Source organism: Thermobia domestica, chromosome 12, assembly GCF_964235325.1.
Source record: "Thermobia domestica chromosome 12, izTheDome1.hap1.1, whole genome shotgun sequence".
Classification (NCBI taxonomy): domain Eukaryota; kingdom Metazoa; phylum Arthropoda; class Insecta; order Zygentoma; family Lepismatidae; genus Thermobia; species Thermobia domestica.
In genome coordinates, this window is record NC_137465.1 from 68703540 (window position 1) to 68717075 (window position 13536).

The following is a 13536-nucleotide window of genomic DNA, read 5'->3' on the forward strand; positions in this document are numbered from 1 at the left end:
GAGTGGATTTTGTTCCGGTTAACTTGAAACCATTGATAACAAGTGTTTCTTATAGCTCGAGGTATGAAACTGAGTCTCATCTCGTCCGGTACTCCCGTGACCTCAAAGTACCGGTCGAGATCTTGTAGGAAGTTATAGGTTTCAGTCTCTGATTCGGTCCCCATGTATACAGGTAGAGTGACATCCCTGTGAATGAGACCTAATGCTGTAGCTAAGCTCTGTCTCGTCTCATGATTACATGAGCGAGACGCGGATGACACAGGTTCTGTCTCGCGGGAAGTAGCAAGGTTCTCAGGTTGAGAACCGGGCAGATCGCGACTCGAGGTGTCGTTTTGTGACGTAGGGCGTTCTTGTGCACTGGAGACCGAGATGTTTGCGAGTTTCCCCTCAATCACCTCGCTCGTCTCCTTTTGTATGGAGTTCCTCCACTCCTCCATCTTCTTTTCAAGTTGCGTGCACACCTCTTGCACGGTATCTTGCATCTGTTGGATGCTACCGTTACATTCGGATCTGATCTCTTCGAGTGGCGTGTCCTGCTCTAGTTCCCCCTTGATCCTTGCTAGTTGGGAAGCGAAACTCACTTCCACTCTCCTGACCAGGTTATTCAATGCTATCGTGGTCTGTTCGACGCGAGACGAGACCTGTTTAACACTTTCAGAAAGCTCTGAGTAATTTTCCTCTAACTGTCTGGCTACGCTGGAAGCATTCTCCTGTACTTCGTCTAACCTACTGGCAGTTTCAGTTACACGAGTAGACAGTTCTTCTCTGGTATTGTGTAGTTCCCCCCTAAGCTCTGCAGTCGTGAGCTCCAGACGCTCCGTCAGCTGACGCTCACTCTGCTCAAGTCTTGAACTCACGGACTCCAACTGGAGTTCAAGACGAGCATTGCTAGACTCAATAGCCTGCTCTAGCCTTTCGCTATTTTGTCTAGTTTCCGTACGGACTTGTTCTAAAGTACAGGTGCTTTCCTCTATTTTCTTTTCTAACTTTTCCAAGCCCCTGGAATTTTCTACTAGCTTTAAGTTCAAATCTTCCTTTAATCTCCTACTATTCTCTTCAAGCTTTGATTCAAACTGATTCGCATTTTCCTGAAGTTGTTTCTTCGTACTTTCTTCTAATTCTAACTTTAATTCCTCCTTTAGTTTCTTTTGTCCTTGCAAGAGCTCGCTTAAAATGGCCTCAATATTTAGATAACTTCTCTGTACCACCACGCTACCCTCATTGACTGCGGTGCTAACACTATGATCTGGCATTCTCGTAGTTTCTGTGGTTACCTCCCTTTCCTCCCGCAATGGTACTTCCGTTTCCCTACCAGGGACTGGCGGAACCGTATCCACCGCATCAGCGTCTCCCACAACGCTGACCGGACGCTCGCTAGTGCTCTGCGCGTTATCAACACTATTCTCTTCGGAGAGCTCCCCAGCTCTCTGAGCGAACTCTTCAAATACTAACTCGGTGTCCATATTTCCTACTCTTCGAGCCTGTGCTCGCGTTACAACCATTTACAAATACAAAACGGGATTACAAAGGTTTCTTCCCCCCAAAGTTAAAAAAAAACTGAATTCTCTAAGACACAGTGATGGTAAAACAAATATATTCAAGACACAAATAAATTTCACAACACAAGACACCTACGTTCTTGGAAATTTTCGGGAAGAGAGACAAAACATATACCGAAATTTTAACACAAACTGTATGTTGACCATTGAGTATATAGAATTATACTCTCATGCAAAAGCGTGATGTATCGTGCCCTGCAGCTGGGTAGCCACTTCTTTTGTGAGTGGCTAAAACAGCACGTGAAAGTCCAGCCCCACGCTGGGCGCCACTTCTTTTGTGAGGTGCCAGGTAGCCAGAGCCGAAACAACTGTTACCTACAACACCAACACAAAATACTAAAAAAAAATGATAAAGGAGAGTGACTGGGAATATTCAAAATAACTGCAATATTTGCATAGAATGCAAATACAAACTATGTGAAACTGATTTCTTCCCTCTTGGAGATAAGGTTCTCTCCTGTAAGGGCCGCCACTCCCTTATGAAGTCGGTAGAGCAATATTATTTATTCTTGTGGAACAGCAGATCTCAGGGCCTTCTGCATAACAGCCATGCTCCAAGATGCTACAATAGTGAGTCAGTTTACAATTTAAAATAAGGTTAAAAGAAAAAAAAACAAAAAATTTTAAAATTTTACAGGTAGCAGCCTGTATTTGAACTCACTATCTCATAGCTGTTATTTGGTTCCTTGGGCAGAATACTCTCTCTGAGCCCCATACAGAGAGGTGGTCAAACATACCAAAACAAGGGGAAAATGCCTCCTTGAATCACACTCTTGAAACAAACATATCATTAGCACAGGTACTCACCCTACAGCAAATTGAATAGACATTGGTTCTGGTAAGAGCTGGCAGTTTTATTTCCCACATAGTAATCAGGAACATAGATATGGTAGATGTGAAGAGATCCACACTTCAATACACTAAATACTTATCACCTTTTCGTAGTGCACTACCACACACACACTTTATTATATATTGATATGCTTGATATATTTTTAGCACACTATTTCATCATTAGAAAATAAAATAAAAGTAGAGGGAGGATGAAAACTTGAAGTTACAAAGGTCTGTCTGACCTTAAAATAAAAAAAAAATATGTAGATATATCACTTTCTTTTATCTCCTCATATTCATGAGTTTCTAGTCTCTAACAGTTTTTAGAGGAGAGATGTATTTCACTGAAAACATATTTCACTATTTGTGAAAAAAAACACAGATTGAAGAAACAATAAAACAAAATTAATATGCTGATTCACTGTTCAGATATTCACTCGACGTACACAAGTTCTAAGTGGAATGTCACAGTGTCCTCCTAGATTCTCATTCCACTGCGAAATACAATGTTCGGTATGAGATATGGTAAACAGGAATATAAATGTTTTATGAAGGAACTTTTAGTAGCTCCTATAAACAAGCAAAATAATTGCATTAAGCCTTGTTCTAAATGTCCAAGGACAGGCACGGCTTAAAGGCGTTACCGGCCTATGTTTACTATCTCTACTTGAGATAGCTTAAGTTATGTATTTCTCCCATATTGGAAGAACTGGGTTTTCCCATACTAAAAATGGGATGTTCAATGAGATTCAAACTACGTGGTCTCTATTGAGTGTCCGTAGCACTCAGAGAATGAACAATTATTAACTGAAGATTAAAGTTAGCTCTCCATGGTCACTATATGTAATGTTCACCACTGAGACGTATTTAACTACAGATATGTGCATATCTTACACATTCTGTAAAAGGATTATAACTTCATATAGAAAACGGAGTTCTACACACTCGCGTATACAGTTGTTCACAGGACCATCCAGGGGAACCGGAAACACTTTGTTCTCACCTTGTCCCGGGTATCAAAACTCACTGTAAGAGAAGTCAGGTGACTTCCTTCTCAACGAAAAACTATATCTTGTCACCGCTCGATTCTAACTTGAACTACCACGTTCTCTCATGAAAACGAGTATATGTCTTTACCTAAAACAAGGAAACGAAGAAACTCGCTTCCGCAAGAAACCTATGACAAAGGTTTCTCTGCCTTGCGGCGATATTGCGGGTGGTCCGTCCTCCCAACACACATTTTCAGCTACCATCCGTACCCAATTCACCCTTTCTTTGCTGACACGTGCTGCCCCTACTTCAAGGACGGTCAACACGGAAGCTTTTGCTCCCAGCAGAAACTGTGAGAGTTTTAACACAACTTTTGTTATTTTTCACTTGTTACACATGAATTAAATAGAGAAACATATGTTATTATACATCAAAATAAAGGAAAATATACAAAGAATACATATTTATACAATTTATGAACTGTCATCTCTCTCAGAAACAGCAGTACACCCAATTCGTGTGGCTGTCTTTCAAAACTGTCTGCTACTAATGCAGCCATGTTTGCTTGGAGAGAGATTGAGGAAACATCTTTGTAAATTATTTATTTTTCGCAAATACAAGATCCAAGTGTCTTGTTCGATAATGGACACACGCTGATAAAATAAATCAGAATTTTGTGCGGTATTTCCAAGAACGTGTTTAGCTTAGTACGTAAATATTAATATTAAACACAGAAAATAAGTCAAATCAGAGTATACATTTTCAAATTGGTGTTGCATTTCGGGAACTAACTAAAGGCTCGCTAGCCAGGTTTACTGGTCTCTGGTGAGCAAGGGGGAGGAAATGACGCTTGGGCTACACTGCATTGGAAATCACACTTATAGAAAACTAAAATTTCGCATGTAGAAGCGAAAAAGTTTATGGCATTTGAAACAATACAAACTCTGTGTTTCAACACACTGTATCAAACTCAGTGTAGTTTCACCAAGGAAGTCCGTAGGCTACTTCCGGTATATAACGATGCTTATTTAGTTCCTATTCTGGTGATTTCTTTCCTGGTGAGTCGTGAGAGACCTCACATCATGTAGTCTAGGCGACAGCAAGTCGGGAAAGAAAAAAAAAAAACTTCTCTCAGCGTTCGCTCTCTTCCAGCGTTCTGAAATTCATATATGATTCCTATAGAATCTGCTCATTTCCTATTTAATTAATCCTCCATATATGCTTTTTAATATCATCTCTTCCATCATCCCCTGTAAACTATACATTATGCAACGACGCAGTAATTATATGCAACCCATTAATACACTATATAATGCCTATAAATGAAATAAACACAAATGAAATACATACAATATAATACAATATTGTATTAATATTTACGTACTATGCTGGGTGTTTTACACTTCATTACTAATAATATTAAAATAATATGCACAGAATATGCTAATGTTAAGCGATTAATTATACCACAAAAGTATCATATTTACATATACATATGCAAATGTGCCCCTCATCTGCATTCCGATATGCAGATGATGGAGAAGGACATCGGCCTTCTACATAGAGCGTTCACCTCCGGTGCTTGGGGTCCCTGTTTCGATCCCAGCTTGCACCGTGTGGACTTTGTGGTGGACAAACACCGTGCTCGTGGGTTTTCTCGGGGTTTTCCTGTTTCCTCCTACTTTCTTCATTTCATTTATTTCTCATAATCACCGTCTCCTTTAGCCTAACCGGCATAAACGTGGGATGTAAAACACAAGCATTTCATTTCACAAGATAACGAATTTTTGTTGAAATAACAAGTTTCATTTCTCTAACATTCCAGAATTCCGAGATATAAAAGTCTTTTCTCCCCGCCCCTTTACTTCCCCTCTAAGACATACATAAAAAAAACGCTTAAGTACATACCTAATTATTTCAAATGTAAAGTCCAAATACCAAATTCTATGCTCCTAACCTTCAGAGGTTCCCAGATATCGACATGTTATTATAATAATTACAATCCCCACCCTCTTTCCTTTCCATCTCTTTTCTTTTCCTTTTTACTAAAACGTCAAAAAACACTGAAACACATGTCAAATTATTTTCAATGAGAAGTGCAAATACCAAATTTCAAGTCTCTAACCTTAAAGGATATAACATATTAATACAATAATTGTAATCCCCACTTAATTTTTTTCTCGCCCCTTTTCTTCCCTTCTGGGCCACACATAAAAAAAACGTTGAAATACGTATCTAATTATTTTAAGTGAGAAGTCCAAATACCAAATTCCATGTTTCTAACGCTTTAAGTTTCCGAGATATAGGCATATTATTATACTAATTGCAATAATTGCAATTACCACCCGTTCTTTTACTTTCTACATCTTCCCTGCCCCTTCTAATTTAAATATCAAAAAGCACTTTAACAAGTATCAAATTATTTTCAATGAGAAACCCAAATACCAAATTTGAAGTATCTAACGTCAAGAATCATCAATATTTTCCACTCCATTTCCCCCCTTCCTCGTCGAATTTCCCAAAGTCCTTCCTTAGTGGTATCCTATGTCACAAACCCTATAAACTGTCCAAATTTCAAGTTTGTAGCTTAAGCGATTTGGTCTGTACGGTGATCTGTCACTCACTCACTCAGTCACTCAGGACTTTGCCCTTTTTATATAGAGATATTTAAGATTTTATGGGAAAGCCATGGATTTTGTCCTAAGGCCGCCAGTGTCTTAGAAATGTAATAGCTTTGCTATAAACTTTAAGCAATCAACTGACTGATCTGCGTCTATATGTATTATGTAAAATACCGCTTATGATATTTATTTTGCTCGTAATAAAAAAAAATAGAAATGATGATGAAAATTCAAAGACATCCATGATTTTAGCGTAATGCTGCAGGAGTTCAGATCATTGAATTAATCATAAGAGCCGATTGTATAAGATAGACTACATTAAATTCCAATGTGGCACAAAGAAAATATGCAGCATTACTATGCAGTTTTTGAACGTTATAACTCATTCTGAAAACATTATCATAGGTCTCACAAACAATCGAATTTTAATCCTAACTCGATTAATATATAACATAAGGCAGATCTATACAACTACTGACTTCAGATGAAAGTGGCATACTTGTAGTACGTTTAAAGATATACTAAAGACTAAATGATGGGGTGTGCGGAACAATGGTCTAACCCGAAAAATGTGAAAATGAGATTTTGATGTAATCTTTTGTCATTTAAATTGAATTGTCTTCCCACTGAGTTAGATAAAATTCACCTAGTCAATTTTAATACATATGGATATTTTAGTTCTGGGTCTCAATCTAAGGCCTAAAATATTCAAAACAGGAGTATGAATCTGAACTTCGAAATTTCGGGTGTGGATCCAGGAACCGGATATCTGGGTCCGGATCCAATATTCAAAACTTCGGATCCGGATCCAAGATCCGAAATTCCGGATCCGGATCCAAGATCCGAAACTTCGGATCCGGATCCAGGAACCGGATATCCGGATCCGGATTCAAGATCCGAAATTCCGGATCCGAGATCCGGATCTTATAGGATCCGGATATCCGAGATCCGGATCCGTCTGGCCATTCCTAGTGGAAACTCTCCTCGTGAACGCTCACGAGCATTCTACGTGCAAATACCGTTGTTCGTGCTTCGTGAATCTTCGGGTTTTGTCCTTAGAGGAGCGGAAGTGTTGTCAACCTTGGCGGTAATCACTAGCTTATCAAATAATAAAAAAAGCATGTATGGTAACTGATTGCCATTTAGTGTATAGTGTTTTTTACAATGTGGTAACTGTTAACTATAGACAACACAAAATGGTAACAGCAATCAAATGATAAACTATGTACGTTCATTTTCTTCTTTTTTCTTTCCTTTTGTTAAAGAAGGATGTGGTGGAACCAAACCATCGCTTACATTTATAAAAATTTGCCAGTTTGCCCAATGGAAAACCAGTTTTCAATATATATATATATATATATATATATATATATATATATATATATATATATTATCAAGTTCTTAATCCGAGTATGGGTTTGTTATATTATGTTGTTTCGCTTTTTAGGAAAAGAGATAATCTGTTGATACGAAAAAAAATACTGTAGCACTTGTTTGTAATTATCTAAGTATTATCTCCAGAAAATTAGCTTATGCATGTATGTGTGTACGAATAGGCTTAGCAAGGGGTTGGTTGTGGAGATTAGAAGCCACTATTACACTATCAATAGGAAGAATAGTATTTAAAGTGGGGCCGCGGTGGATCAGTGGTAGAACGTTCACCTCTGGTGCTTGGGGTCCCGGGTTCGATCCCAGCCCCCGCCAAGTGAACATTGCGGTAGATAAACACCGTGTGCGTGAGTTTTCTCGGGGTTCTCCCATTTCCTCCCACTTTCTTCATTCCATCATTTCATTCATTACTCATCATCACCGTCTCCTTTAGCCTAACCGGCATAACCGTGGGACGTAACACCCAAAGATTTCATTTCATTTTTTCCACTTTTAATGTTACTTTGATCACAAAGAATCAAACAAAATATTAAGAGAGCCAAAGAGATTTTCCATTTTTAAGAGTGACCATTAGTGAGTACCATTAGTTTTTTTTTTTTTTTTTTAACAAGGAGTGTCTTTTTAATAAGGAAAAATATATTGTCCCTGGCTGGTTGCTTGCCGGTGGCTTGTTAAAAGTGAAAAAGAATGTTAAATCATATCAACGACTGAAGCTACACGCTTGTCTTTCTTCGATAGTTACTGACTGGTTTTGAAAGTCACGATGTTGTAGGCCTACTGTAACAGCGTAAACTTGGAAGGGAACGTTCCAACTGAATGATACGAACAATTATTCCCAATGTCTTGAACATGAAACGTGGATTGCACGGATAACGCTTAAAGTGGGCTGGACTGCACTGGAATTTCCTTCCGGCAAATTAGTGTTTGGTCGGAACTCAGTTCTTCTGTGTAATTGTCTCTTAACAACATTTGAACATTTCTTTTAGATAATAATAACTAACTAACTCTATGGCCTATGGAACCCGAAGGTTCAATGCGGCGTTTACAACATATTTCCACTAACTTGTGTCCTTAGCCAACTGGATCCTGGTTTCTACTCTGTACTCTTATTTCTGCAAGATCCATCTTAATATTGTCTTCCCATCTACGCCTAGGTCTTCCTAGTGGTCTTCTTCCAATTGGGTTTTCAGTTAAAATTATGAAAGCGTTTCTAATTTCTTCCATTCTGGCTACATGGCCTGTCCACCTGAGCCTTCTACACTTAATGACCCTGACAATGTTAAGTGAGCGGTATAAACTATGCAATTCCTCGTTATGAATTTCCTCCAATTCCCATTTTCATCCTTCTTTGGTCCGAATACTACTACTACTACTACTAATAATAATAATAATAATACGCATTATTATTATTATTATTATTATTATTATTATTATTATTATTATTATTATTATTATTATTATTATTATTATTATTATTATTATTATTTTCAACCTCCCGTCGTTCTGCTATCAATCTAGCGACGAAAGGCGTTTACAACTTAGCAAACGTGAAGCGAGTGACAAGTTACAGACCGTGTGCTAATGTAATACAATGTCACGAATTGTGTAAGCAAGCTAAAAAAGGCCTGAAACAATTCGTTTCCGATTTTTGCAGTCGTTTTTACGTCTGTAAGCTGACATGTTTAATATTAGTTTCTTTCTTTCTTGTTCATTTGTTAGTTACTTCAACGCTAACTGTAACCTCTACCATGCGTTTCCTCGATCAAAAACGTACCAAGTTTATTTCCTGCAGTGTTTTCGCGTCACTGCTTTCGAAATGGGGAGGGGGAGAGCACACCTGCACATTTCACGCTTGCGTCTGCTCAATGCTTCAACATCGTGCGAATTTGTGACCAGGCTTGGCCATAGGTTTTTTACCATCATGTGTGGTTGGCAACACTTATCGGATGCAGTGGAAGGGGCTGAGCTACCAACACCTGTGCTCACCTGTTCTTATCTCCGCTCGTTCTCGCTCACGCTTCGGCTCCGGGAGCCAATTCATGGACAGGCCTGCCTTAAAGTTTCAATTATCGACTCTCTACGCATGTATTCGCTTTTTTTTGAATGCCTTGTACACGTCTTGTATCATCTTGATATCAAGAAATGGCAAGTTACGGAAGCAGATAAACAAAAATTCACAATAAGAAAGGAAATGATACATGCAAAATTCAAAACTGAAATGGGTCTTTTGGTAGACCAACCCAAGCCTGATGAAAGTGGGACATCTAATTATGATAATACGGCACGAAGATTCTTCCGAGATGCAAGTCTGTCAGCAGCAATTACTGGGATTGATGAGGTACTTATTGAGAGGTTTGGTGTTATGCTGGGATTTCTTGCGGATTTGATATAAATGTTCCGGCATTTTATGAGTATGCTCTTCAAACTGCCAAGATGTTTGTCGAGAAGTAGCCGTGGTACTACATGCCTACGTCTGTGCGTAAAATTTTGCTTCATGGTCCTTCTACAATTTCTGCTGCATTACTTCTCATTGGACAATTAAGCGAATATGCTCAGGAAGCACGAAATAAAGACGTGCGTTGATTAAGGCAGCATCATTGCAGAAAATTCTCACGATATGCTACATTATTAAAACATTATTCAAACATTATTAAATTTATGTTTTCGTAATATATTTCATGCATCACTAGAGTGCACTGATCTATTTGTCTTGTAGTACTGATTCACATATCGTCATATCACATATTTCATCCCCATCTCGTACGATTTTCTGCATTTTAAAGTGCCAGATTTTATGGAAATCAATATAATTCATTATGTTTCTTCATTTCTTTCATTTTTAACCATATAAAATGAATCACAATCATTGGACAATAGTATATGAGTTATGCGCACAAAATTGCCAATTTCGGTCCACTGTGCGATGTTCTAGATAAAAGGTTCTCTTAATGTCAGGTAGGATATATGCAGGATGCATATATTCCAATAATTTATTAATATGTCAATAATTGTCTAATTATTTGAAAGTCTAGAAATGTTCCTTTGAAAAATACGAAAGTCGTCTGGGGATATAAGTTCTATGGAATGTACAGTATCTTTTTGAGAAATTGCACGTATCGTTCAAGTTTCCTGGATAATGTTCACGTACACAACATTGACATGCTAAATACGTACGTAAAACTCCAACTCTCGTCTAATTCAAGCACAGAAATATTTAGTTGTGGAAATGACGAAACTTTAAAGTATAACCTGAGTTTAATATCAAATAAAATATTATTATTATTAACCACTTGATGACTGCATGAAACATGATATTAGCTTATGAACGTTTTCCAAAAGTATTATTGCAGTAACATGCGGTGAGAAATTACAAAGAAAACTAAAATGTAGTATAATATATTCTAATATGTACTGTATTTTGTATTCTGAAAGTACTATGACGATCACTGCATAATCCTTCGAAAACTTCTCTGTTTCCAGTACAGGGTTAGCTCTTTGATGGGTCTTCTGAGTGAAGTGAATGATGGGTATGTGTATGGCTTGTATTTTGACTTTATTTATGACCTTCCACCGGACACTGAGCTTCTACAATCAATCCACGGAGGACCAAGAGCTTTACACAGGAAAGACAGAATGGATCTCTACGAAGCTCTAGGAGATTTCATTGGAAGGTAACTGTACTTTAAAATTAAGGTGCTTATATGGTGTTATCACCGTACATATATAAGGTGCTTTAACTTGAGATGCATCAGTAACCAATCTCATCGAAACATATACCAACATTTTGAGTAGTTTTGTGCATGATACCCTGGGTTTTGTGCATCTGAAGGAAACCAAATTACAGTTTATGTACTCTGAACTAAGCTTGAGTGCATCCAAAGCAAAATTCGGAAAATGTATCATTTTTCATGCAGAAGGGGACGCATGCAGAAGAGGATATAAGATCTTATTCATAAGAAACAAGAACGTTGTCACATTTTACATTTCCTTACATTTATTAGCCTATCCTTAAGATGAATTTTTTGTTGCAAAAATATGTGTTGAGCACTGTTGGTCAGATTCAGTGAGTGAAAAACTAAGACAGTGCTCATATGCTTTTTCTCTACTAAGGCTGATATTTGGTTAAATTGACACTGCTTACCTTTATACTCTCTACGACAATGAAAGGAAATAGCTGTTTTGCTAGAAACTTTCAATTGTTAAAATAAGAATATTATTATATGTTTTATTTATATTCAGTCCATCCTTGACCGATTTCAACTAGAACCAATGGAGATGATCGATATGTCCTAAAGAAAACATTAACTGTACTTTATCATGTAACGTGCCTTAGGTATGGCTCCGTCGTGGGCCACCGGCCGTTAATGACCAGGACAAATATCTATAAAGGGAAACATGCCCTACAATAAGAATTGTTAAATGAGGGAAATTATGCGAGATCCTCCTAATGCAAATCTTAACTATTTTTTTTTATATGAATTCTCATCTATAGAATTTCTGCGTATTTCAGCTTAGCAAAACAAAAAAACATGATATAAATAATCAGAAAGATGCTATTAGGATATTGAAATAAAAGGTTATATATGTGAATTGAAAACTTTATAACAATAATTCAATCAAGCAATCTCTACTTTCAATGGATTTGAACAAGAATAGTAGTTTCTACATATGTAAATTTATATCCTGATATATATATTTTTATACTGGATGAAACTGTTTTTACTGTAAGTATATTTAAGGAGTCTAATAGAGTAGCAGCATCTACCCTACCACAATTCCATATCATTAATTTTCTAAAAAAAATTATATTCAAAATTGTTTTAATAACACACCGTTCTATAATTCAAATAGATATAAAATATATTTAGTACTAATTAATGTAATACCTTAAATCAGAGAATATAACAAATTAGTATAACAACTCACCCATTTACAAAAGTGATATCTAATTCCATTCACTCCCGATTTAAGTAAGTGGGTGTCACAGTACAGAACTTTTCATCCACACAATATCACCAAACCGAAATAACACTATTCAGAAATTAGATACCAATACTTTAGAAAATATCTGAATATAAATTTCTTTTTCAGGAATAAACGGTAAAATTCACTAATTCTGAAACGCGTGATATATATAATAACCTTATCCACAGTTGAATATAGTAGAACAGATAGTGCCCACTTGCACAGTAGCAATCGAATGGCTAAGCCATCCTCCTCAAGCACCGTCGTAGGTACGCAATTCACAACTTTCCGCCAGAGGCGCTAAAAAAAATTACATCTTTATTTCGGGTTGCATACTCGTCAGGCAATACACTCCAAGATTTTTTTTTTTTAAGTGTGGATAAAATTTCCGCACGTAACACACATCGCCTACTCAGCGGTAAAAAGTTGGCACAACTTTTTATAACAAATTTTGCAACATGTAATTATCCTTATTTTCTTAATTATGAATAGAATTTAATTTATCGTTAGTCCTTGTCAGTCGCTGTTAGTAATTTAACACCTCTAACCTACATCTATTTATTTCTAACTAACTCATTCTCGCCAAACTCATTCACTCCAACTAAACGAAACCAAACTAAAGAAAAAAAATCCCCCTAAAATACAAACACACTTTCACTCATTACTATAGTCACAAACACTCACGTTAGTTAAAGAAAAGTCGTCAGTCGTTATCCTATTCATAAAATACACAAATTTCAATATGTGACATTATCTCAGGTTTAATATCAATAACCATTTTAATTATATATATATATATATATATATATATATATAATATTATCACAGGTGAGTTCATCAAATTGTATTAATTTAATATTACTATCCATAATTCATAATAATAACAAAAAAATATTACAATTTTTATCATAGTACTCATCTTACATCCATTCTTGCTCGCTACATGAATTGGGCATCTTGATATATCTTCCATAAAATTTTCCGAGAATTACCATTACATTGGTCAATTAACAAAACCATGACAATTATACAACACATCCAGATCTGGAAAACTAACAAAGACAAGTATTAATAACACATTAAAAATTAAATATATCCACATATATATTTTTAATTTTAAAGCCGGACCATTAATATCATTTCTTTATATCACAGATTCTCTATATCACATATCTAAT

General features: G+C 36.6%; 1 protein-coding gene across 1 annotated transcript in view; it reads left to right on the top strand.

Moving 5' to 3' along the window:
- Positions 1 to 13536, top strand: part of LOC145665723 (uncharacterized) — a 50316-nt gene that overhangs the window by 20132 nt on the left and 16648 nt on the right. The window contains exon 2 of the mRNA XM_081732868.1: positions 10874 to 11064. Coding sequence (XP_081588994.1) covers positions 10874 to 11064 — 191 coding nt within the window. The remainder of the gene's footprint in view (positions 1 to 10873; positions 11065 to 13536) is intronic.